This window comes from Callospermophilus lateralis, chromosome 4 (assembly GCF_048772815.1).
Source record: "Callospermophilus lateralis isolate mCalLat2 chromosome 4, mCalLat2.hap1, whole genome shotgun sequence".
NCBI lineage: Eukaryota > Metazoa > Chordata > Mammalia > Rodentia > Sciuridae > Callospermophilus > Callospermophilus lateralis.
The window spans coordinates 94,076,833-94,104,238 of NC_135308.1; the positions used below are offsets into that span (position 1 = coordinate 94,076,833).

General features: G+C 43.0%; 3 protein-coding genes across 26 annotated transcripts in view; 1 reads left to right on the forward strand and 2 right to left on the reverse strand.

Moving 5' to 3' along the window:
* The window catches only part of Ppfibp1 (PPFIB scaffold protein 1), a 288,979-nt gene that overhangs the window by 151,478 nt on the left and 110,095 nt on the right, over positions 1-27,406 (forward strand). Inside the window, exon 1 of one of the 24 annotated variants that reach the window (XM_077109311.1) lies at positions 8,782-8,839. The exons of the other annotated variants lie outside the window; for them this stretch is intronic. The gene's annotated coding sequence lies outside the window, so the exon portion shown is untranslated. Of the gene's footprint in view, positions 1-8,781; positions 8,840-27,406 lie in introns of those variants that run through there. 24 annotated transcript variants of the gene reach the window in all.
* LOC143641646 (uncharacterized protein C12orf71 homolog) lies at positions 2,325-3,710 on the reverse strand. Its single transcript, XM_077109271.1, has 2 exons — positions 3,009-3,710; positions 2,325-2,567 (listed from the first exon to the last, which is right to left on the reverse strand). The coding sequence occupies exons 1-2, from the start codon at positions 3,708-3,710 to the stop codon at positions 2,325-2,327; spliced, it is 945 nt and encodes a 314-aa protein (XP_076965386.1).
* Positions 10,667-12,052, reverse strand: LOC143641647 (uncharacterized protein C12orf71 homolog). The gene is made up of 2 exons (XM_077109272.1): positions 11,351-12,052; positions 10,667-10,909 (listed from the first exon to the last, which is right to left on the reverse strand). The coding sequence occupies exons 1-2, from the start codon at positions 12,050-12,052 to the stop codon at positions 10,667-10,669; spliced, it is 945 nt and encodes a 314-aa protein (XP_076965387.1).

Genomic DNA, 27,406 nt, shown 5'->3' on the forward strand with positions numbered 1-27,406 from the left:
TTTATGTGGCGCTGAGGATTGAACCCAGTGCCTCACCCATGTGAGGCAGGCGCTCTACCACTGAGCTACGGCCCCAGCCCTCAGCCATTCATTCTGTAAACCAACTATTTCTCCTAGGCATTGCTGGCATGAACCTCTTTTTAGGTTTGGTTGAATTCCTCAGGTTCTATGGCCAGGCTGTTGCGGGGTGGAGCCAGTTCCTTTATTATTACCTAGGTGAGAATTAAATGCCAATCATTTCAACTTTTGCCAGACATACACAGTAGATAGCCTTTCTTCTTTCATTTCCGAAGTTCAGGGTCAGCATACTCCTTACTGAGTCTCATGGTGACTCTTGCAACACCAAATCCAGGCAACCTTTTGAACTCTTCCATGTCCCTTGTAGAATATTTTCTGCATTGTTTCAAAAGAGTTGAAAAGAAGTGGCCACCACTGTGTACCCACCCGATGAGTGCGTGTCAAGTTCCTGGCCCTGTATCCTGCCACTTCTAGCAGCAGTAAGTAAGTTTTTAACCCAGCCTTGCTTCATCTATGAAATAGAGATAATGGTGTCTTCTTTGCAGAGTGTTTTGGACTCCAGATGTTGGTGAAGTCAGGGAGCCAGCAGAAGGCGAGGAGGGTGTTTGAGTGAGCCAGTGAAATGGGTTGGCGTTCTCAGAGAGGTGGAGAAGTGAGAAGTGTGGCTGGAAAGAGACTTGTCTGTGACCTTGAGCACAGACAGTATTTGTGGAAGGGCCCTGTCCTTTGATCTCTTCCAGACTTTGAAAATCAGTGTTCCCGTGCTGCATTATTCGTTTCTACTACGGACTACTTTGACCCACCACCGTTTATAGTCCCGTGCTTACATGGTTTTAACTCATTTTTCAAAAAAGCAATATTAACCCAAAGATACGGACATTTTTATCTATCTATCCATCCATCCATCCATCCATCTATTTATGGGGTATGTTAAGAGGGCGAGTTATCTGGCATTCCCTTGTGCTCAGTGTATGTGTCAGTAAGGGAGGAAGGGAGGGAGGGAGGGAGGGAGGAGCTAAGGAAGTTGAAGTCGAGGAAAGAAAGGCCTTTGAGACCAAACGCTCATGGGCTTTTCCAATGAACAGTGAAGGTGTCTCACAGGCTGGTAGTCCAAGCTGGAAGAGGGCGACCTTTGAGGGAACCTGTGGTGAGCGAGGCAGAGGATGTGCATTGGTAACACAGGGAGAGTCAGCAAGCAGATGGAGTCCAGGCTTCCTCCAAGAAGTTGACCTGTGGGGACAATTTTCATGACGCTTGCAAAGGAATTTCAGAGAGAACCTTGCAGTGGGTTGAGAGAGGACTTGGCTAAATCAAGGTCTGCCGGGGGTGGGGGGCGGTTGGGAACAAACCTTTGGTAAAATGACTGCAGTGGGAAAAATAAAAATAGCTCAGTGAGAGTTCACTCCAGATCTCTCTTGGAGAGAGAATCAAGACTAGTGGAGAGATCCTTAGGAACATGACCTCTGCCACCAGCAAGAAAGAGTATGTATGGAGTGCTTGCTTTGTCTCATTCACTCTCCCAACAACTGTATGAAGTCTGTGGTACCATCTCTCTCATCTCGTGAATGAAGATAGCCAGGCTTTTGAGTGGTTAATCAGCATTCCCAGCCGTCACCTTCCTCCTCTGTGGGCCATTTAGGCCAGCCACCTTGCGGGAACCAACCAACCAACGTGCCAGAACGTGTTAAAATGACTTAATAGAGTACGTCTGGTTCCCCAGGATCATCAGAACTGCTTTCTGAGTGTCCCAAACACTATCAATTGGAATGAGCTTCCCCTGTGCCTCCCTGTCTGCTGCCACTTGATCTAGACCCAGTAGTTCCACCAAATCCATCCTGCCATGTGGGAGTCTTGACAGGTGTCCTGCTGCCTTTGGCAGGGGGGAGATGAGTTGATGATAAGAGAAGATAAAATGCATGAAATAATAACACAGATGAGACGAGGGCAAATACAGTAAGACGGGATGTTGGGGGAGAGACACAGAATGCCTTTTGTTTAGGAATCATTCCTCCACCTGAGCGGTTCTGAGAATGCACACCACTCTCTAGACAACATATGTGGTTTGAACCTGGGCCCACGTTTTATGATGGAAGAGGAGAAAGATGTGAATAACCACAACATTTTTTATTGGGGGAAAAAACGTGAATAACAGCAACATTTTTTATTGGGGAAAAAATGTGAATAACTACAACATTTTTTTATTGAGGGGGGAAAAATCCTTAAAACTATGGGGACTGTTTGAATAGGGATTGTCAAAACATTTGAAATTCTGAGTACATAGGGTTTCCTAACTGGGGTGGGGGTGTTTACTGAGGTTGAATTCTCTGGCCTCTAAGGAAGCAGTGCTTCTTTGGTTCAAGCACATCAGGGTCCTTGTAGGCCAGGTCGGGGCGCCTTCTCCGCCGCAGGGAGGAGACCATCCGCTTTCTGAACCACTGGACAATGGATCGGACATTCAGACAAGATGTGGTCCCTGAGTGGGACCCCTCCGTTGACTGCCCTGATGAGACTGAGCGGGTGTCTTCAGTGTCTCTCTCCTGGCTTATCATCTGGCAAGAGAAGGAGGATGAGTTAGAAACGTGTGATGTCAGCAGCAATGAAGTCAGTATGTGTTCATTTAGGGAAATCCATTTCTTTCTCCTTACCCATTTAGCCCAACTGTAACTGTAACCTTTTAAGTACTCATTAATCGTTAGACAGTCAGACAGACACACATATACACACACACTTTTGTTTTGTAAATATTATCATTAGTCCTCCTCTTTGTTCCTCCCCCTCCCTTGTGTTCTCTCAGTGCTCCCTGTCATTTTCCTTATACCTCCTTCCCCAGCTCTTTCCCTTGCTGCCGTCCATCTGTCTTTGCTCATCTCTTGGTGGACTGGGTTCTACCTCTGCTTCACAGCAGGTAGAATAAGTGAGTCCGTGCTGTCCAACCTGGCACCCCCACTGGGCCTATCCCTTGCTCTGAAATGGAGGAGCTCCATGCTCACCTCAATAAGTTCATCTCCTCGCCTGGGTGAGATCTCTGGAAGCGGGATGATGTCTTCGGTATCTGGTAGTTTCCACCAGGGCCAGGCCTGACGAGCACCACGTTCTTGACAAGTGAGCTGATCCAACTGGGGAGAGGTACTTGTGGATGCCTCTAGATCCTCATCCAGAGCAGAATCAGAAAAGGTTTGATCGTCGTCGTCGTTGTCGCCGTCGCCATCATCATCATTATTGTCATCATCGTTGTTGTCGTCATCGGCATCGGCACGGGCACCGTGTTTGTCATGGTCATCGTGTTTGTCCTGGTATTCATCTTCGTCGCCTTTCAGATCCTCTCGATATGCATCAAGGTATCTCATTAGACCTTCCAGTTTCCAGAAATTCTGGTTTCCCCTCTCCTGTGGGTACTTGACCATCCTTTGGGGGTCTCCATGTGGATCTGGACTAGCTGGTGAGTCTACGTAGCGGGAGCCCAGATAATCCTCCACGACCTGGACGATGGGCAGCTCACAAAGCTGCTCTGAGTTGTCATAAATTTGTTCTCGCCATCCCATGGGCAGCCTGCTTCTTTCAGTCACCCATGACTCTTGGACAAGAAAGAAGTAGCAGCAGGAAGAAACGTCTGTAGTCGAGTCTTCCGAGGAGTCACTGTCCGTCCAGTCGATGGTGTCCTCATCGGGGGTATAGCCTCCAGAGAGGCTCATATTTGATTTGGATTTGGAAAATCCAAAAAGAAATCTTCCTCGTCAGCGCAGTTGCTGGTGTACGATGTGTCTTTCGTGGTGCGCAAATCCCAGTTCTGCCTCAATCTGGAAGCTTCAAAAGAAAAAAACCCTTGACGTAAGATATTGGGAAGAGATCATGCACTTTAGCAATAATTCCCACTCCTCTTCCCGTTCACAATTCTTGCGCTCTGTCAGAAGCTCATCCTGTGTTTGCACCCCCCAGTCAAGGGCAGAAGGAGCAGGCCTTTCTATTTGCAGTGTCTAATAACCCTCTGTACTGAGCGTCTCCTCCTGTTCCCTCTCACACTTTGTCTTGTTTTAGTTGAACGATCTACCTGTTATTCAAGATAGTTGAACAAGATTTGAAAAATACAGGAAAGTGTGAGGTTGAAAATAAAAATCTGATGCCTCGATCCAGAGGAAATGAGAGTGAGTACTATTCCTAGAAGAATTTGGTGGATTTCCTTATCATCTTTCCTTTTTCTTCACACACACATACTTGTATGAGTGTACATTTTACATACATACATACACACCCGTATACATTTGGAGTCACATCAGTAGAGAGCTTATTAAATGATAGCACAGCCAGCAAGAAACCCATGTATGACTGTTGTGTAGTTCTCAACCCTGTTCTTATTAACGCTACTTCAGCGATCACTTAGGTTACATGTTCACGGGTCCTTAACATTGTCTTATTGATGTCAGTCAGTACCTTTTATCTATCAAAGTCTGAGTGTCTCTGTCTTCATATTCCTATTTGTTGGATCAGTGGACCAAAGGCCACAAGTCTTACGATAGTTGCTACTAAATTTCTTTCTAGAAAGTATGGCTGTTTCAATGCCCATTCTCTCATCATCCAATGGCACCTTAATTCAGCATTTTCCTTTATGCGCCAGGCATGGAAGTGGGGAGAAGCACAGGCACAATGTCTATCCCCCCCACCCCCTCCGCGCGCGCCCGCACCCTCATACCCCCCCCCCCACACACACACCCACACACACAGACACACACACACACACACAGACACACACACACACACACACTCACACACTCACACTCACATTGAAGATGAGTCTTGCTGAGCTCTGCGTGCTGCCCACACAAAGAGATGCTGCCAAACCCAGTGGCATAAACGAGCTGTCTGAAGTCCTGCAGACCCTTCTTCGAAGTGGCTTTAAACATCAACTGTTAGAAGCCTGTGTTCTAAGAGTGTTGGCTAACATGGCTGCCGTGGCAACAGAGGAACCTGTTGTCATAAGCATGGAAGGAGTTAAAGGTATACAAACCCAAAAGGACCTATGCCTTTATTTTCAGTTATTTTTTGCATTACTGCGACCAAAATACATATTCAGAACAACTTAGAGGCGATACAGTTTATTTGGGGCTCAGGTTATCAGAGGTGTCAGCATATGAAGGGCCACCTTCTTTGCTCTGGGTTCACATTGAGGCGGCACATCATGGGGACAGGACCCAGGATAGGAGAGGTACTCTACTGATGATGGGTTAGGAAGCTGACAGAGAGGAAGGGGCCCCAGGAAGAATAGCACTCTCAGGACACCCCTTCGGTAACCCACCACCTCCAGCCATGTCCCACTTGCCTCCAGTAACCACTCAGTCGGACTGATTAGGTTGTAGCTCTCAGAATCTACTCCTTTTCCTCTGAATATCATTGCAATAGCTTGAGCTTCTAGGGGACACCTCATATCCAGATCATCATATTCTACCCCTGGTCCCTAATAGCTACTGTCCATTTCACAGTTAAAAAGAAGTTCCTTTACAAGAGGCTCATCATTTTAGCAGATCAGCACTGCCAAAAAGTCCCCTCCGAGACTCCAGGCAAGATCTTGACCGAGAGCACGGGTAAAATCAAAACCAAATTTCCTACATCCAGTATGCAGTGGTACAGAATAAATATTCCCCTCTGCAAAGGGAGGAATATGGTTGTGGCAGAAAGAAGGGTTGTGGCAAAATGAACCCAGTGTGGCACACTGGTCACCTGTTTCTGAGAAAATCATCTGGGATACGTGGTTGTCAGATGTTATTTCGAGAGGGCTTTCTCGGCCTTGCCCCTTTAACCTGGCTGGTTGCGTGCACATGGGCTCCATTTAGACTTACATCTCTGTAGCCTCCAGGTTTTCTCAGCAGCCAGTCATGTGATTGGCATCTCTTAATTCCTGGTGTCCCCTTTCCAGCTTGAGCCTCAACCTTTCAGCTTCACACACGGGCTGCTTAGACGCAATCGGCAGGGCCTCTGGCTCTGCTAACACTCTGGCCTCCCAGACCCTTCATTTGAAATCTGGGTGGAATTGTCCATTGCCCCCTACCCTGAGCATCTGCATTCCAGAAGAAGCATTGCCACTTGAGTAAGGCCGAGTTCTGTTGCCAGCCTGCGCAGTACCTCAGGCACCTGGGATAATGACTGTTGCAGGTCCTGGGCAGCTGAACATGCTGAAAACAACTTCCCAGTCCCCTCTTTTGAAGCAGGTCATCCACATAATCTCTAAGAAATTTGCTTTCCTATACTCTGGACCTCTGGTGGGTATGGTCTTGCAGATTCCTGAGATGCCCTGCAGGTTTCCCTCCTGTCGTCCCTGTAATATATAGTACTTCGCATCTCTTCCAGAGCTCAACAAACACACCTCCTTGGCCCCAGCGTTACACACATTTTTCTGGCCAAATGTTGTTTTTTTCCAATGCCCCGTAGCTCTGCTTTCTGCTCCTGATTCTCACAGTAAGCCAGGCTAAAAACTGCCTGCACTGTCCTTGGCACTGACTGGATGTTGTGCTGTCTTGAGATTTCCTTTGTCAGATTAGTCCATCACTATTGAATTCAGCCTCACACAGTTCTCAGGGTGTGGGTGAAAGCTACCTATGCATTTTTTAAATTTTTATTTATCTGCCAGAATATGGCAAATGTGGAAGTGGTTTGCAGGAGCAATTTTGAAAAGGTTAGAGCGACAAGGTGGAAATGCTTCAGAACGCTGTCGTCCAAGCTTAATGGGCAATACCGGTGTGAGCTCAGAAGCCCAGAATGCCAGTAGGAACCGGTACCATGCTCACGAAGTTTCAGAAAGCAATGAGTTCCTGTTAGGAACTGGACTACAGTTCTGGAGGGCTGGCATACAGCACACAGCTTCAAGGCTGTCCGCCCTCTTCTCTGGTTCCTACACCATGGGCTGCTGGTTGTTTGACCACTGTCCCGCGCACTTTCCTTGCTGATGGCATCACGGAATGAAATGGATCTTGACTGACTCACAGCTCCCCAGTGAGGCAGTCTGGCCCCTTTGGCATCCCTTTGCCACCTGGCCCCTTGACATCCCGGTGCAGTATTCAACACAGTCAAGGTAATTACCCCATGCAACGCCTTGCAAAGTTGCGTTTTGGATGTGCAACCCTTTGTGCATGGTGCGAACACTTTCGGCCTATTCTCTTAGCCAGATGATAGTGTATGACGTTTGTAAGCATGGCCACCATGCTGTATGCCAGCCCTCCAGAACTTAGTGGTCTGAGGGTACCAGTTTGACAATTTCAGAGAGCAGAGCAGGATAGCATCTCATTTTCAGTCCCCACAGTAGTGGGATCGTCCCTACAATACTCCCATCTCTTTGTGAGAACCACTCTCTTGGTGAAAAATCATTTGTAGCAGATCGTGTGCTAAATGACATCAGTCTGGGGTTGGGAGGGCGGGAAGTGTATGTGAACACATTGTTTGTTGTTGATTTGATTTTCTGTACGTATGTGTTTTTTTTTTTTCAATTTTTGAATTTGTTTCAGTTGGCTGTACATGACGTTAGAATGCATTCATGCGCATTGATAGATCATACATAGATGGGATGTAATTTCTCATTTTTCTGGGTGTACATGTTGCAGAATCATATTGGTCATGCAGTCACATATACATACAGTAATACTGTCTGTGTCATTCTACTGTCTTTCCTTTCCTCACATCCGCTCCCCTTCCCTCCCTTCACTTCCCTCTACCTAATCTAAGGGAACTCTATTTTTTTCCAGTGGGCCCCCACCCCCTGCCTTGTTGTGAATTAGTAGCCACATATTATAGAAAAGATTCGGCCTTTAGTTTTGTGGGATTGGCTCATTTTGCTCAATATGATGTTCTCCAACTATAACCATTTACTGGCAAATGCCATAATTCTACTCTTCTTTCAAGGCGAGTAAGATACCATTGAGTACATATACCACATTTTCTTGATCCCTTGATTTATTGAGGAACACCGAGGTTGATTCCTCAGAAAATTGGGAAGGGAACCATTATTTGACTCAGCTGTTTCACTCCTTGGTTTATACCCAAGGACTTAAAATCTGCATAGGATAGTGATGCAGTCACATCAATGTTTATAGCAGCTCAGTTCACAATAGCTAGAGTATGTGTGCGGTTTTGATTGGTCATTCATGTGCTAACGACCACACGGTATGGTTTAAAAATAATTGTCGATCTTGAATCGCCAGTGGTCATGTTGATGTCTTTTTCAATACTGTCTATGTACAGAAGGTCTTTCAACCATTCGGGTTTTTTGGTTTGTTTGTTTGGGGTGTGTGTGTGTGTGTGTATAAGTTGTTAATGAACACAATATCTTTTTAAAATTTATTTTTATGTGGCGCTGAGGATTGAACCCAGTGCCTCACCCATGTGAGGCAGGCGCTCTACCACTGAGCTACGGCCCCAGCCCTCAGCCATTCATTCTGTAAACCAACTATTTCTCCTAGGCATTGCTGGCATGAACCTCTTTTTAGGTTTGGTTGAATTCCTCAGGTTCTATGGCCAGGCTGTTGCGGGGTGGAGCCAGTTCCTTTATTATTACCTAGGTGAGAATTAAATGCCAATCATTTCAACTTTTGCCAGACATACACAGTAGATAGCCTTTCTTCTTTCATTTCCGAAGTTCAGGGTCAGCATACTCCTTACTGAGTCTCATGGTGACTCTTGCAACACCAAATCCAGGCAACCTTTTGAACTTTTCCATGTCCCTTGTAGAATATTTTCTGCATTGTTTCAAAAGAGTTGAAAAGAAGTGGCCACCACTGTGTACCCACCCGATGAGTGCGTGTCAAGTTCCTGGCCCTGTATCCTGCCACTTCTAGCAGCAGTAAGTAAGTTTTTAACCCAGCCTTGCTTCATCTATGAAATAGAGATAATGGTGTCTTCTTTGCAGAGTGTTTTGGACTCCAGATGTTGGTGAAGTCAGGGAGCCAGCAGAAGGCGAGGAGGGTGTTTGAGTGAGCCAGTGAAATGGGTTGGCGTTCTCAGAGAGGTGGAGAAGTGAGAAGTGTGGCTGGAAAGAGACTTGTCTGTGACCTTGAGCACAGACAGTATTTGTGGAAGGGCCCTGTCCTTTGATCTCTTCCAGACTTTGAAAATCAGTGTTCCCGTGCTGCATTATTCATTTCTACTACGGACTACTTTGACCCACCACCGTTTATAGTCCCGTGCTTACATGGTTTTAACTCATTTTTCAAAAAAGCAATATTAACCCAAAGATACGGACATTTTTATCTATCTATCCATCCATCCATCCATCCATCTATTTATGGGGTATGTTAAGCTGGCGAGTTATCTGGCATTCCCTTGTGCTCAGTGTATGTGTCAGTAAGGGAGGAAGGGAGGGAGGGAGGGAGGGAGGAGCTAAGGAAGTTGAAGTCGAGGAAAGAAAGGCCTTTGAGACCAAACGCTCATGGGCTTTTCCAATGAACAGTGAAGGTGTCTCACAGGCTGGTAGTCCAAGCTGGAAGAGGGCGACCTTTGAGGGAACCTGTGGTGAGCGAGGCAGAGGATGTGCATTGGTAACACAGGGAGAGTCAGCAAGCAGATGGAGTCCAGGCTTCCTCCAAGAAGTTGACCTGTGGGGACAATTTTCATGACGCTTGCAAAGGAATTTCAGAGAGAACCTTGCAGTGGGTTGAGAGAGGACTTGGCTAAATCAAGGTCTGCCGGGGGTGGGGGGCGGTTGGGAACAAACCTTTGGTAAAATGACTGCAGTGGGAAAAATAAAAATAGCTCAGTGAGAGTTCACTCCAGATCTCTCTTGGAGAGAGAATCAAGACTAGTGGAGAGATCCTTAGGAACATGACCTCTGCCACCAGCAAGAAAGAGTATGTATGGAGTGCTTGCTTTGTCTCATTCACTCTCCCAACAACTGTATGAAGTCTGTGGTACCATCTCTCTCATCTCGTGAATGAAGATAGCCAGGCTTTTGAGTGGTTAATCAGCATTCCCAGCCGTCACCTTCCTCCTCTGTGGGCCATTTAGGCCAGCCACCTTGCGGGAACCAACCAACCAACGTGCCAGAACGTGTTAAAATGACTTAATAGAGTACGTCTGGTTCCCCAGGATCATCAGAACTGCTTTCTGAGTGTCCCAAACACTATCAATTGGAATGAGCTTCCCCTGTGCCTCCCTGTCTGCTGCCACTTGATCTAGACCCAGTAGTTCCACCAAATCCATCCTGCCATGTGGGAGTCTTGACAGGTGTCCTGCTGCCTTTGGCAGGGGGGAGATGAGTTGATGATAAGAGAAGATAAAATGCATGAAATAATAACACAGATGAGACGAGGGCAAATACAGTAAGACGGGATGTTGGGGGAGAGACACAGAATGCCTTTTGTTTAGGAATCATTCCTCCACCTGAGCGGTTCTGAGAATGCACACCACTCTCTAGACAACATATGTGGTTTGAACCTGGGCCCACGTTTTATGATGGAAGAGGAGAAAGATGTGAATAACCACAACATTTTTTATTGGGGGAAAAAACGTGAATAACAGCAACATTTTTTATTGGGGAAAAAATGTGAATAACTACAACATTTTTTTATTGAGGGGGGAAAAATCCTTAAAACTATGGGGACTGTTTGAATAGGGATTGTCAAAACATTTGAAATTCTGAGTACATAGGGTTTCCTAACTGGGGTGGGGGTGTTTACTGAGGTTGAATTCTCTGGCCTCTAAGGAAGCAGTGCTTCTTTGGTTCAAGCACATCAGGGTCCTTGTAGGCCAGGTCGGGGCGCCTTCTCCGCCGCAGGGAGGAGACCATCCGCTTTCTGAACCACTGGACAATGGATCGGACATTCAGACAAGATGTGGTCCCTGAGTGGGACCCCTCCGTTGACTGCCCTGATGAGACTGAGCGGGTGTCTTCAGTGTCTCTCTCCTGGCTTATCATCTGGCAAGAGAAGGAGGATGAGTTAGAAACGTGTGATGTCAGCAGCAATGAAGTCAGTATGTGTTCATTTAGGGAAATCCATTTCTTTCTCCTTACCCATTTAGCCCAACTGTAACTGTAACCTTTTAAGTACTCATTAATCGTTAGACAGTCAGACAGACACACATATACACACACACTTTTGTTTTGTAAATATTATCATTAGTCCTCCTCTTTGTTCCTCCCCCTCCCTTGTGTTCTCTCAGTGCTCCCTGTCATTTTCCTTATACCTCCTTCCCCAGCTCTTTCCCTTGCTGCCGTCCATCTGTCTTTGCTCATCTCTTGGTGGACTGGGTTCTACCTCTGCTTCACAGCAGGTAGAATAAGTGAGTCCGTGCTGTCCAACCTGGCACCCCCACTGGGCCTATCCCTTGCTCTGAAATGGAGGAGCTCCATGCTCACCTCAATAAGTTCATCTCCTCGCCTGGGTGAGATCTCTGGAAGCGGGATGATGTCTTCGGTATCTGGTAGTTTCCACCAGGGCCAGGCCTGACGAGCACCACGTTCTTGACAAGTGAGCTGATCCAACTGGGGAGAGGTACTTGTGGATGCCTCTAGATCCTCATCCAGAGCAGAATCAGAAAAGGTTTGATCGTCGTCGTCGTTGTCGCCGTCGCCATCATCATCATTATTGTCATCATCGTTGTTGTCGTCATCGGCATCGGCACGGGCACCGTGTTTGTCATGGTCATCGTGTTTGTCCTGGTATTCATCTTCGTCGCCTTTCAGATCCTCTCGATATGCATCAAGGTATCTCATTAGACCTTCCAGTTTCCAGAAATTCTGGTTTCCCCTCTCCTGTGGGTACTTGACCATCCTTTGGGGGTCTCCATGTGGATCTGGACTAGCTGGTGAGTCTACGTAGCGGGAGCCCAGATAATCCTCCACGACCTGGACGATGGGCAGCTCACAAAGCTGCTCTGAGTTGTCATAAATTTGTTCTCGCCATCCCATGGGCAGCCTGCTTCTTTCAGTCACCCATGACTCTTGGACAAGAAAGAAGTAGCAGCAGGAAGAAACGTCTGTAGTCGAGTCTTCCGAGGAGTCACTGTCCGTCCAGTCGATGGTGTCCTCATCGGGGGTATAGCCTCCAGAGAGGCTCATATTTGATTTGGATTTGGAAAATCCAAAAAGAAATCTTCCTCGTCAGCGCAGTTGCTGGTGTACGATGTGTCTTTCGTGGTGCGCAAATCCCAGTTCTGCCTCAATCTGGAAGCTTCAAAAGAAAAAAACCCTTGACGTAAGATATTGGGAAGAGATCATGCACTTTAGCAATAATTCCCACTCCTCTTCCCGTTCACAATTCTTGCGCTCTGTCAGAAGCTCATCCTGTGTTTGCACCCCCCAGTCAAGGGCAGAAGGAGCAGGCCTTTCTATTTGCAGTGTCTAATAACCCTCTGTACTGAGCGTCTCCTCCTGTTCCCTCTCACACTTTGTCTTGTTTTAGTTGAACGATCTACCTGTTATTCAAGATAGTTGAACAAGATTTGAAAAATACAGGAAAGTGTGAGGTTGAAAATAAAAATCTGATGCCTCGATCCAGAGGAAATGAGAGTGAGTACTATTCCTAGAAGAATTTGGTGGATTTCCTTATCATCTTTCCTTTTTCTTCACACACACATACTTGTATGAGTGTACATTTTACATACATACATACACACCCGTATACATTTGGAGTCACATCAGTAGAGAGCTTATTAAATGATAGCACAGCCAGCAAGAAACCCATGTATGACTGTTGTGTAGTTCTCAACCCTGTTCTTATTAACGCTACTTCAGCGATCACTTAGGTTACATGTTCACGGGTCCTTAACATTGTCTTATTGATGTCAGTCAGTACCTTTTATCTATCAAAGTCTGAGTGTCTCTGTCTTCATATTCCTATTTGTTGGATCAGTGGACCAAAGGCCACAAGTCTTACGATAGTTGCTACTAAATTTCTTTCTAGAAAGTATGGCTGTTTCAATGCCCATTCTCTCATCATCCAATGGCACCTTAATTCAGCATTTTCCTTTATGCGCCAGGCATGGAAGTGGGGAGAAGCACAGGCACAATGTCTATCCCCCCCACCCCCTCCGCGCGCGCCCGCACCCTCATACCCCCCCCCCACACACACACACCCACACACACAGACACACACACACACACACAGACACACACACACACACACTCACACTCACATTGAAGATGAGTCTTGCTGAGCTCTGCGTGCTGCCCACACAAAGAGATGCTGCCAAACCCAGTGGCATAAACGAGCTGTCTGAAGTCCTGCAGACCCTTCTTCGAAGTGGCTTTAAACATCAACTGTTAGAAGCCTGTGTTCTAAGAGTGTTGGCTAACATGGCTGCCGTGGCAACAGAGGAACCTGTTGTCATAAGCATGGAAGGAGTTAAAGGTATACAAACCCAAAAGGACCTATGCCTTTATTTTCAGTTATTTTTTGCATTACTGCGACCAAAATACATATTCAGAACAACTTAGAGGCGATACAGTTTATTTGGGGCTCAGGTTATCAGAGGTGTCAGCATATGAAGGGCCACCTTCTTTGCTCTGGGTTCACATTGAGGCGGCACATCATGGGGACAGGACCCAGGATAGGAGAGGTACTCTACTGATGATGGGTTAGGAAGCTGACAGAGAGGAAGGGGCCCCAGGAAGAATAGCACTCTCAGGACACCCCTTCGGTAACCCACCACCTCCAGCCATGTCCCACTTGCCTCCAGTAACCACTCAGTCGGACTGATTAGGTTGTAGCTCTCAGAATCTACTCCTTTTCCTCTGAATATCATTGCAATAGCTTGAGCTTCTAGGGGACACCTCATATCCAGATCATCATATTCTACCCCTGGTCCCTAATAGCTACTGTCCATTTCACAGTTAAAAAGAAGTTCCTTTACAAGAGGCTCATCATTTTAGCAGATCAGCACTGCCAAAAAGTCCCCTCCGAGACTCCAGGCAAGATCTTGACCGAGAGCACGGGTAAAATCAAAACCAAATTTCCTACATCCAGTATGCAGTGGTACAGAATAAATATTCCCCTCTGCAAAGGGAGGAATATGGTTGTGGCAGAAAGAAGGGTTGTGGCAAAATGAACCCAGTGTGGCACACTGGTCACCTGTTTCTGAGAAAATCATCTGGGATACGTGGTTGTCAGATGTTATTTCGAGAGGGCTTTCTCGGCCTTGCCCCTTTAACCTGGCTGGTTGCGTGCACATGGGCTCCATTTAGACTTACATCTCTGTAGCCTCCAGGTTTTCTCAGCAGCCAGTCATGTGATTGGCATCTCTTAATTCCTGGTGTCCCCTTTCCAGCTTGAGCCTCAACCTTTCAGCTTCACACACGGGCTGCTTAGACGCAATCGGCAGGGCCTCTGGCTCTGCTAACACTCTGGCCTCCCAGACCCTTCATTTGAAATCTGGGTGGAATTGTCCATTGCCCCCTACCCTGAGCATCTGCATTCCAGAAGAAGCATTGCCACTTGAGTAAGGCCGAGTTCTGTTGCCAGCCTGCGCAGTACCTCAGGCACCTGGGATAATGACTGTTGCAGGTCCTGGGCAGCTGAACATGCTGAAAACAACTTCCCAGTCCCCTCTTTTGAAGCAGGTCATCCACATAATCTCTAAGAAATTTGCTTTCCTATACTCTGGACCTCTGGTGGGTATGGTCTTGCAGATTCCTGAGATGCCCTGCAGGTTTCCCTCCTGTCGTCCCTGTAATATATAGTACTTCGCATCTCTTCCAGAGCTCAACAAACACACCTCCTTGGCCCCAGCGTTACACACATTTTTCTGGCCAAATGTTGGTTTTTTCCAATGCCCCGTAGCTCTGCTTTCTGCTCCTGATTCTCACAGTAAGCCAGGCTAAAAACTGCCTGCACTGTCCTTGGCACTGACTGGATGTTGTGCTGTCTTGAGATTTCCTTTGTCAGATTAGTCCATCACTATTGAATTCAGCCTCACACAGTTCTCAGGGTGTGGGTGAAAGCTACCTATGCATTTTTTAAATTTTTATTTATCTGCCAGAATATGGCAAATGTGGAAGTGGTTTGCAGGAGCAATTTTGAAAAGGTTAGAGCGACAAGGTGGAAATGCTTCAGAACGCTGTCGTCCAAGCTTAATGGGCAATACCGGTGTGAGCTCAGAAGCCCAGAATGCCAGTAGGAACCGGTACCATGCTCACGAAGTTTCAGAAAGCAATGAGTTCCTGTTAGGAACTGGACTACAGTTCTGGAGGGCTGGCATACAGCACACAGCTTCAAGGCTGTCCGCCCTCTTCTCTGGTTCCTACACCATGGGCTGCTGGTTGTTTGACCACTGTCCCGCGCACTTTCCTTGCTGATGGCATCACGGAATGAAATGGATCTTGACTGACTCACAGCTCCCCAGTGAGGCAGTCTGGCCCCTTTGGCATCCCTTTGCCACCTGGCCCCTTGACATCCCGGTGCAGTATTCAACACAGTCAAGGTAATTACCCCATGCAACGCCTTGCAAAGTTGCGTTTTGGATGTGCAACCCTTTGTGCATGGTGCGAACACTTTCGGCCTATTCTCTTAGCCAGATGATAGTGTATGACGTTTGTAAGCATGGCCACCATGCTGTATGCCAGCCCTCCAGAACTTAGTGGTCTGAGGGTACCAGTTTGACAATTTCAGAGAGCAGAGCAGGATAGCATCTCATTTTCAGTCCCCACAGTAGTGGGATCGTCCCTACAATACTCCCATCTCTTTGTGAGAACCACTCTCTTGGTGAAAAATCATTTGTAGCAGATCGTGTGCTAAATGACATCAGTCTGGGGTTGGGAGGGCGGGAAGTGTATGTGAACACATTGTTTGTTGTTGATTTGATTTTCTGTACGTATGTGTTGTTTTTTTTTTCAATTTTTGAATTTGTTTCAGTTGGCTGTACATGACGTTAGAATGCATTCATGCGCATTGATAGATCATACATAGATGGGATGTAATTTCTCATTTTTCTGGGTGTACATGTTGCACAATCATTGGTCATGCAGTCACATATACATACAATAATAATGTCTGTGTCATTCTACTGTCTTTCCTTTCCTCACATCCGCTCCCCTTCCCTCCCTTCACTTCCCTCTACCTAATCTAAGGGAACTCTATTTTTTTCCAGCGGGCCCCCACCCCCTGCCTTGTTGTGAATTAGTAGCCACATATTATAGAAAAGATTCGGCCTTTAGTTTTGTGGGATTGGCTCATTTTGCTTAATATGATGTTCTCCAACTATATCCATTTACTGGCAAATGGCATAATTTTCCTCTTCTTCAAGGCGAGTAAGATACCATTGAGTACATATACTTTATTTTCTTGATCCATTGAATTATTTCATTCTTCTGTGTGGGTTGGCCTAATCCAGCTTTTTTTCGATTCCTGAATAGATCTAAAGACTTTTTGCTCCACTGTCTTTTTCTGTGACTTCAGTCGTCTTCTATCTTTTGAATTGGACTTGGATTTTCCCCTTCATCTCTCTTGCTTCTGACACCTTAAGACTCAGATTGGGATAGTACTATTTGGTCTCCTAGCATGTTTGAAAATATCTTAGGTTTCATAACCCTGTGAGTCAATACTTTATAATAATTATCTCTTTTTTTGATCCAGAATGTCTGATTTATTCTGTTTTTCGAGACAATTCAGATTATGTTGTTTACCTTCACTCACTTGCCACATGTACAGGCATTGAATAGCTAGCAGGCACAAACCCACCATAATGCCTTGCTCAAAAAGCTACAGAACTGTACTATGCACCATTGTGAGCCACCCACCATATGGTACTACAGGTAAAACTGAGTTAAATGAAAGACCTGGTTATTGAGTTACATTTCCACTTTTCAAATGGCCAGAGAGCATAGCACTAGTAGCTGCTTTATTAGGACAGATGAAAAGTCCCCATCACCTCAGAAAGTCCTGTTGGACAGAGCTGCTCTAAAAAGTCCCACATTGGGGCTCGGGATGTGGCTCAAGCGGTAGTGCGCCCGCTTGCCATGCCTGGGGCCTGGGTTTGATCCTCAGCACCACATACAAACAAAGATGTTGTGTCCGCTGACAACTAAAAAAAAAAATAAGTATTAAAAAGTCCCATATTGTGCCCTGTGGTACATTTGCATAGCACTCTGAAAGAAAGGAATTTTCCTTAGAAGCAAACGCAAAGATAATTCTAGCACCAGGATTTGGCAAAATATTGTGGGATCAAATGGTAAAATTCCTCCAAAGCAGCTAGAAACTGGAATATTTGAGAGCCAGTCAAAGGCCCCATCCCCTCTTGAATTTTACTGACGTATAATTGACTGATAGCAACTGTATATTTAATGCATGTTATGTGATGATTTATTTTCGTATGCACTGTGAAATATTTAACATAATCATTTAACACCTCTCCTCTTACATAGTTGATATTTGTGTGTGCATGGTAAGAACACCTAAGGTCTACTATCTTAGCAAGATTACAGAATAGGATATTAGTTAGTGTGGTCTCCATGCTGTGCATCACCCGTGTGAACTTAGGGTTTAAGGGACAATTTTAAAAACTTGAGACAGCTAAACAAGATAAAGTGTAATTTTCATCTTACATGGTTGTTGTTAATGGAGTAACATTAATCACAGTCCTTTGTAAGCATCACTTTATCAATGAAAAATCATTTGTTGTAGATACTATGCTAAATGACAACCCTCTGGTGTTCATGGGAGAGAAATATTGTGGCTGATTTGGTTTTTAGTTTATATGAACTTTTGATTAGTCTTTCAAGTTCTAATTCCTCCTAGGTGTAGGTTGAATATACTCATAATTCTTGTATCACAACTAACTGAATAAATCTTTAAAAATGGCCTGTGTTTAAATTGTCTCATTCAATTGTTGAATTTTTAAATCCACTCTTTCTTCTAGGCATTGCAGATAGAACCTCATTATTGCCTTCGTTGAATTCCCCAAGGTCTATGGCCAGACTCTTGCATGATGGAGCCAGTTACCTCTATCATAAATAAATGTAAACTTATTACTTGCCTTCAAGTAATAAATATTAGTGAAAATTCAATGCCCGTTTTTTGAATTGTTCCCCAACATATAAGGCATATAGCCTTTCTTCTTTTATTTTCTATTTTTTTAAAACAATTTTTGAATAGTTATTTTTTTAGTTGTAGTTGGACAGAATACCTTTATTTTACTTATTTATTTTTATGTGGTGCTGAGGATCGAACCCAGGACCTCACCCATGCTAGGCGATAGCTCTACTGCTGAGCCACAACCCCAGTCCTTCAGGTGCTGTTTTTAGGCTCAGTGTACCTCTAACCAAATCTGGTAGTGCCCCAACACCAAATCCCAGGCAATCTTTTGAACTATTCTAGTTTCTTCTTAGAAGCTATTTTCTGTATTTTTTAAAACTATTGGAAAAAAAAAAAATCCCACCAGGTGCCTGTTGAAGTTCTAAGCCCTGTATCCTGCCACTTCTAGCACGAGTAAATCCATTTTTAACGTATTGTTGTTTGATTTATGAAATAGAAATAATCATGTCTTCTTACAGTTTTTTGAAGAGATTAGTGGTTTTTTTATGTGGGATGCTCAGTCAATGGTTTATTTTCATCCCCTAATCAAGAAACAAACTTTTCAAATTAGATTTTATATTGTCCTGCTCTCAATAGGCTCCTCAATCTATAGATCGTCTTATTACTTAACCTTCTTCTAATGGCCATTTTCTTTTCTTTTTGTCTTCCTTTCCCCACAATATCCTTAACCCTGCAGATCAATCACTTTTTTTTTTTTTTTAGTTGTAGTTGGTACCTTTATTTTATTTTATTTTTATGTGGTACCAAAGATCGAATCCAGTGCCTCATGAGTGCTGGGCAAATACTCTACCAGTGAGCCACAACCCCAGCCCAATCAATCACTTTTGATGTAAAGAAAAGCAACTCTTTAAGTGGCGGTGTTTCACTTCTAAAGAATTTTATTGAAAAATTTGAGAGACTTGGGATATATTGAAAACACTGAAAGAATTACATGGAGCCAGAAAGTCCTGTGTCTAGATTACTCTGGTCTAGACGCTGTTTGGATTGTGCAGTATAAATAACTAAGACTTGGTATTTGCCTTCAAGATCTTGAAGTTTCTTGGTAAAATAGATTTATAAGGAGAGCTAGAAAATACAGGTCATGGTATCAGGATGGCAAGATGGTATCTGAGGTTCATGATCTAACTGAAGGGAGTGCATGGTCAACTTCACTTCGGATGATCAGCGTTGGGCTCATAGTAACCCTAAATTAGGCAGTTGAAGGATGAGTTGCCCATACTATCTGGGAATGGAGAAGAAAATCTCATGGTTTTGTGTGATGATCCTAATAAGAAGCATTTTCTCTGAGGGAATTGGGTAAGTAGAAATTAAAAGCAGATGTGGGAGAAGGGCAGGCATTGTGCCTTTGATTAGAGGTGGTGGACATGCCACACTTTGGGAATGAGGCACATTGATGAGATGATTCTCAGGGACAGGCGTGGTGGTAGGGGCTATAGGTGTTAGGGAAGTGAAAGAGCAGGCAGATGGGGAGGAGGGTGTTGGAGTGAGCCAGTGAAATAGGATGGAGTTCGCAGAGAGGTGGGGAAAAGACAAATCTGTCTGTGAAGAGACTCATGTGTGATCTTGGGCAGGCATTGTATTTGTCAAAGGGTCCTGACCATATCAGCCACACATCTCTCACATGCATGATGAGCTAGCCATGATCTCACCTCCACTCCCGTGTATCTGGCAGCATAAAGTCCTCTATCTCCAACTACCATATTGCTATCTTAGGGAGCCTCATGTATGAAAACCTTGAAAGTTACCCTTCCTGTACTGACTTATTCTTCCTTCAACATCCTCTGTATACCTCCTACAGACTACTCTCACATACAACCATATATGATCATATGTTTATGCGTTTTGTTATATGTTTTGGTAAAATGACTTTAGTGCAAGAAACAGCTCAATGAGAGGTGACTCCAACTCCATCTCCTGATATCCCTAGAATGAAGTGTTTGAGGGAAGATCCTCAGGAACATCACTATTACCAGCCACAGTATTTATCGAGTGCTTGCTTTATCTCACTTATTCTCTGAAAACCCTGTAGTGTATGTGGTATCATCTTCCTCATCTTATGAATGAAGAAAGCAGGCTTAGGGTGTTTAAGCAACATTCTCAGCCCTCACTGTTCTCCTGAGTGGGCCAATTATGCCAGCCAACTTGCTAGAACCAACTAACGTGCTAGAACATATTAGAACAACATGCTAGAACTAGTCTGGTCCCCCTTGAACATCAGATCTCTTATGGGTGTCTGGAATACTATTGATTGAAATGAGCTTCCCCTTCCATATAGGAGTCTTACAGGTATTTTTCTGTCTCCTGGCAGTGAGGATATGGATTAATTATAAAAGAGGGTAAAATTCCTGAATTAACAAAATGGGAGAAAATATAGTAAGAAAGTAGGGTGGTGGTTTAAAAAAATACGTCTTCTTTTTAAGAAACATAATACTAAATGTTTTATGTTATGTTAAGAAACATAATACTAAAATGTCCTGAGAATGAATTTCCATCTCCTAGACAACATATGCACTTTCAGTTTGGGCTCAGATATTATATTGGAAGAGGAGGACACATGCACACCAAAGACATTTGTTTTGTTTATTGGCAAAACATAAAACTATGGGGACTTCAGCAGAGGATGTCAAAAAATTTAAAAATCAGGGTATATAGGTTATAGTGATTCAAGCAATTCATGAGGTTGTATTCTCTTGTTCTAAGGAAATGTGTTCGTTGGTTCCAGCAGACTGGGGCTCTTGGTTATCTTCTCAGGGTGTTTTTTCCCTGGTAGGGAAGAGATTACCAACTTCCTGAGCCAGTAGAAGATGAACCCGAAGTTCACATAGGATATGGTTTCTATGTGGGAAGGTATGCCCCCTCCTTTGATTGCTCTGCTGAGACTGTAGGCATCTCTGTAGTGTGAGCCACCTGGCTTATCATCTGCCAAGAGAAAAAAAAATGAGATAGTTACATGTAATGTCAGCACCCGTGGAGTCAATATTTACTCTTATATGGAAATTAATTTTTAAACCAAAGTTAGCTCAATTTAAATGTATAATTTCAGTTCTTATTAATACTTAAGTGCATATGTATCTGCGCTCATACACACAACGTGTGTGTTCTCATTCTCTCTCTCCCCCTCTCCCCCTTTCCATATAATCATTATTCTTTGTCTTTGTTCATTACCTCTTATTTATGCTTCTTGGCATTTTCCCTACCACTTCTTTCTAGCTCTATTCTTCCTATTGTCCTCCCATTGTTCATCTCCTTATGTAACAGGGTCCTCCCCTGCTTCACAGCTGGTAGAATGACTGACTCCATTGCTGTCCAGCCTGTCACCCTCACTAGGCCTATCCGTTGCTCTTGAATCAAGTAGTTCCAAATTTACCTCAAGAAATTCATCTTTTGCAAGCCTACATGGCATTTCTAGAAACTGGTTGATGTCTTCATTTTCTGGTGGTTTCCACTTGGGCAAGGTCTGACAAGCTTCATACTCTTGATGGCTGACCTGATACATATGGGGAAGGATGCTGTTGGACAGGTGGAGATCCTCCTCCTGAGGAGATTGAAAGAGAACAGTATCAAAATGTTTGTCATCTTTCTGATTTTCTACAACTGCCTTAAGCATTTGCATTACATCTTCCAATTTGCAGAGAGTCAGTTCTGTATTCTCCTGTGGGCACTCATCCATCATCTGGTTGTCTCTGTTTAGATCCCCATCAGCTAGTGGGTCTTCATGGTCAGAGCCTGTACGAATGTCCATGATCAATGTTATGGTTAATTTGCAAAGCTTCTCTGGGTTGTCCAGAATGTGATCTTGTCCCCAGACAGGCCTTTTCATCCACAGGTTTTCTCCGCTAGTGAGTCTTTGTGGTCAGAGCCCATATCGGCATCTAAGACCAGGGCGATGGTTTGCTTGCAAAACTTCTTTGGGTTGTCCTGAACTTCATCTTGTCTCCCCATGGGGTTCCTTACCCTTTCAGTCTTCTGTGTCCCTTGGACAGGAGGGAGGTAGTGGGTGGAAGAACCTTCAGAAGTTGAGTCTTCACAGGTGGTTATGTCCTCACAGGCAATGGTGTCCTCATAGGGGAAATAGTCTACAGAGAGGCTCAGGTTGGATTTGGATTCAGGAATGCACTCCTCTTTGTCATTGTAGTTGCTGCCTGTCTTCCATGAAATCCAAAGGTAGATCTCCTGAACTCAGGAAACTTCAAAAAAAAAAAAACAAACATTAATATATGATGTTGGGAAGATGGTGATATGCTGTATCAATAATACCCATTCATATTTCCATTCATAGCTATCCCACTCAGGCAGAAGCACATCCTATGATGTTTACACCTTCTAGTCATGGACAGACGGGGCAGTTCTCTTTCTGTAAAATCTTATTTTATTGTATAATAACCCTCTGTACTGAGAATCTCCATCTAGCGTCTCTCATCCTTTGTCTTATTACAGTTGAAAGAATTTATATCAAAAAAGACAGTTGCATAACATTTGAAAAATTCAGGAAAGTAGGAAGATGAAAATTACTGTCCCACCATCTAGAGGTAATGATAACCATCAGTGAAAAGTTTGGTGGATTTCCTTGTGATTATTTTCATTTTCTTTGTATGTATACACATGTGTGAATGTGTATTGTACATACACACACACTTTCACATATGTGGGTGTCACATCAACAGAAAGTGAGATTATTAAATTTTATGGCACAGCCTGTAAGAAATACATATATGACTATTCTATAATTCTGAACTATTTTCTTACTAGTGACAATTATCTATTAGATCACCTATTAATGACCATTAGGCTAGGTGCTCAATGACCCTTAGATTATTAAGAGCATTAACAGTTGTCTTGTTAACGACAGTAAACCCCCTTATCCACAAATCTCTCTCTCTCTCTTATCCTATAAGGTGGATCATTGGAAAGAAGATCACAATTAATGTCTTATCAATACTAAATTATTTTCTAGAAAGAGTAAATGCCTATACTCCCATCATCTATCTGATGATATCTTTACTACAGCATTTCCCATCATGCCTGAGGAAGAAAGTGGGGAAGAGCGGGCGCGCATGCGCACGCACACACACATACACACACACACACATACACATACACACACACTCTGCAGACTCTGTCACACCCACAGGAAAGAAATACTACCAACTGCTGAGGCATAAACAGGTGATGTCAGAAGATCTTCAGATCCTTTGTTTCAGTGGCTAAAAAGTCCCAACTATTAGAAGTTTGTGTTCTGAGATTGTTGGCTACTGTTGGCAACAGAAGAACCAAATTATAGCCAGAAGTGTGGAAGGAGAAAAGGGAACAGAAAACCAAAGGACTCATCCCCCTGTTTGTTTGTTTTTTAAATCGGTTTTTGTGTTGCTGTGACCAAAATACATAACAGGAACAACTTAGAGGAGGGAAAGTTTGTTTCTCAAGGTTTCAGAGGTCTCAGTCCATAGAGAGTGAGTTCCCTGTTCTGTGCTCATGAGGAGGCAGCAAATCATTCAGGAAGTACCCAGAGGTGGGAAACTCCTCAGATAGCTCTCATCATGTACTTCTTTCATCTTTGAATATTCTTACATTAACAGAAACTTTTGGAAACATCCCATATTCAAACCATAACACTGTTTAGCCCTCTGAAACTTAACGCTGTAAGGAGACCAAGGTGAAAACTTTACCCAGCTAGGCAGGATAGAGTCTCATTTTTAGTTTATATGGAAGTGAGACCATGTATATAGTACTCATAGCACCATTTTATCAATGAAAATTCATTTGGACCAGATGTTAAAATAAAGGACAAACCTCTGGGTTTCATGTGAGATAAACATACTTGTGTTGATTTGGTTTTCTGTATATGGCTTTTTAATAGTCATTCAATGCTGATTTCCCCAGGGAGTAGGTTATAAATAATTATCACCTTTGTATCACAACTATCAACACCTGTTGAAGTCTTTTAAAAAATTGCCTATGTGGGCTGGGGTTGTGGCTCAGCAGTACAGTGCTCACCTAGCACATGCGAGGCCCTGGGTTCAATCCTTATCACCTCATAAAAATAAAATAAAGGTATTGTGTACAACTGCAACTAAAACATAAATATAAAAAAATACCTATGTATTGATTGTTTTACTCAGTATTGAAAGCCACCCTTTCTTCTAGACTTGCAGGAATGAGCCTCATTTTAGCATTTGTTGAATTCCCCAAGGTCTTTGGTCAGGCTATTGCTGGTTGCCTCCTTAATTTAATGAAAATTAACTGCCAATTGTTTGAGTTGTTTTCAAGCATATAAAGCATATAGCCTTTCTTATTTTTTTACTTACAAGGTCAGCATACTTCTGACCGAATATGATAGTGGTTCATGCAAAACCAAGTACAGGAAATGTTCTACTTTACTTATAATAGTTTCTGTATTTTTCAAACTTTTGAAAAAAAGTCCCACAACTCTATCAGTTGAGTGTCTGTCAAGCTCCAGGTCCTGCAACCTACCATATCTACCTGCATCAAATCCATTTTAAACTTCTTGTTGCTTCATATGAAATAGAGAGAAAGTCTTTCTCACAGAGTTTTTGAAATGATTAGAGATTTATATGTGGTATGCTGTGTAGATGGTTTATTTTCATTCCAAACCAAGATCATCCTCTGTATTGCAATGGTAGGACCTCTTTGGGGAAATTGTTTTATTTTTCTGTAAAGTTTCAGACAGACTTTTTCCATCACTGATGGAGAGTACCATGTGCATTTAATAATCGTACGTCTGATTATCTGATTATTTTCTGCACTTGTCTGTAGCCTCCATGAGTCCACGGTGGATCTATTTGTTGTAGATATTGCCTGTATCTGCCAGCTTGGTGACTGATCAGTGACCCCTCCCCCTGAATTTGGTGGTCATAATTAAGAAGCTCACAGAGTAGCATCATTTCTCCCTGTCAGAGAGGAAATGCCCAGAAGGAATTCTTGGATCTAGGTCTGGTGAAATAATGGTCATCTAGTCTGGATATTCAGAGGCCATAGATAGAAATAGTTGGAAGCCAACAGTTGTTCTCCCTTTGGCTGCATTCTAAACTGGGCAGGGATAATCCCCTTGGTGGAAAGAGTTTTCTACCAAAAATCAGAATTGGCATTTTACAATCTTTCTTTAAAAAAAAAAAAAGCCTAGTAATAAAATACTTAAAATGCTTTGTTTCTTTATGGGACTGTAAAGAAATGGTGGAGGTGGAAGTGAGTGGTAGAAATGCTCCAGGTTGACCATCTGTGAAGGATCCCAAGGATTTAGCAGCAGACAGGAGAGCAACCTGTTCGGAGAAAATCAAGTAGCCTACATTGTTTTTCTTGTTCAGAAAAACAAAAAGATGCTGTATATTATCAGAAGAGTAAGTAAAAAATGAATATGAATAAGAGCCGGAAAGCTGACTGTCTATTACAAATAATTCACTTCACATGCATTTGAAGGGAATTGACGAAAAGCATAACAGGCACAGGCAGCCTAGGCTGTGGGGTCAAGTGACATGGAAGTTTGATGTCTTTGCCTATCTCTGACATTACAGAGTTCCCACTAATTTATCTGCCTGCTGGACAGAACATCCTGTCCCTGTTTCCCCTCCCACCTTTAAATGATTTGCCAGTTCAGTTCTTTGCATTTCTGTTCAACCTCTTGTTTGTACAAATAAAGCCTTCTCTACACTTCTCTGAGATTAAATAAAATTAAGCCGTGAGAGGTTCCCCGCCTCTGACTCAGCTCCCATAGCATTTGAATAGGTGTTATTTTGAGTGTGCGTATCGTGGTCTTTATTCAATTAGGAATTACTTATGTACATCTTTTGGGAAACGGTTCATGGCCGAAATGCATTTGTGTTGGCCTGCTTGCTTCAGAACACATTAATGAATGCTATTGATGGATAAAAACTATGAACTGGGCTTTTTGTAATGTTTTATAAAATTAACTATAAAAATTACAAAAATAGTACAAGTTGGTTGTGGAAAATCAGAAATTATAAAACAATTAGGACAAATGCTTTATTACCTCACCAAAGCCAAACTTTTTAGTGATAGAAATCAGATCTGTGATTTGTAGGACCTGGGATAGGGCTGTAGTTTTAACTACCAAGGGGTATGAAGAGCTTTTTGGAGGCTAGAAATAATTTATGTTAGCACTTTCAAAAAAAAAAGTTCGAGCCCCAATTGTAAATCACTGACTTTTAACTTTTTCAAATAGGTACATTAGAAAAATGAAAAAGGTAAAAATAATTTTACTATATTTTATTTAACTCCTATAAAATAAATATAAAATTGTCTCTTGCGTTTTTTAAACAAAGTCTTTGAAATTTGGCATGTATTATATTCTTATAGTACATCTAGTTTTGGACTGGCCTCATTTCAAGTGCTTAGTAGCCACAAGGGCATCTGTATTGAGCCATACAGTTTATCAAGGTTTGGGAAGCCCTGATACCAGTCTATAAATTTGTCAAAGCTTATTGAACTGTACACCTAAAAAGGGTGACTTTTACTATATGTGTTTTGAGTTTTTAAAAATTCCTGCAAGCCAGAATGAGCCAAATATTTCTTCCATGAACATATATTAAAATCATCTTTTTAAAATGAATCTCAGAAATGGGAAATTGCTAAATTCCAAAAATAAAATTTAACAACATACATTGGAACCATTCCAGCTATTGCTCTTCAAAACTTCAGGGGCCAGTTTATGTGTACAAATATGAGTTATCTCCATTACACAGCTTAGTTGAAAAGGACTAATGAAATTTTAATCCATTAAATTAAAATTTTTTTTCTTTTCTTTTATTATATTTGAGGCAAGATAAAGATGAGCATTCATTTTTTTAGAAACACCTAATGCTATTTTCTAGAAAGAGCTTGTCCTTTTCTTTTTTGTTTTATACCATTTATCTTGCTGCAGTTTTTTTTAATCACTTGTTTCTTGACTTTCTTCTATTATAGCATGTGTTTTGTAGTAACTATTTTGACAATGGATCTATTTGTAGACATTTTGGGTGGTATAATAGTAGGGTGCTTGTGCTTACTTCGTAGGAAGAGCTTGTGAGGGGGAGTAAGTTTAACTTTCATAACTAGACCAAGGAAATTATTACACCTGTTTTAAATAATGTTGTTTGCTCTTTGATAGTCATTTTGGTATTTTCCTTTTTCACCTGAAATTACAAATGAATAAATCCAGGAGAAATACACCAAAAGTTAGCTTCAAAATGTTCTTGAAGTATAGATATTTGGCAAGGAAAAAAAATAAAATGTATTAGGTTGAAAAAAAATCCATTTTATAAATTTGGGCTGAGGGAGACTCATATGCTAAGAAAAGTATTTCGCAATATTCATGGACTGAATCCTAAAAAGTGTACAAAGTATGATGAGATTGTGAAACTTTACAGCCCACA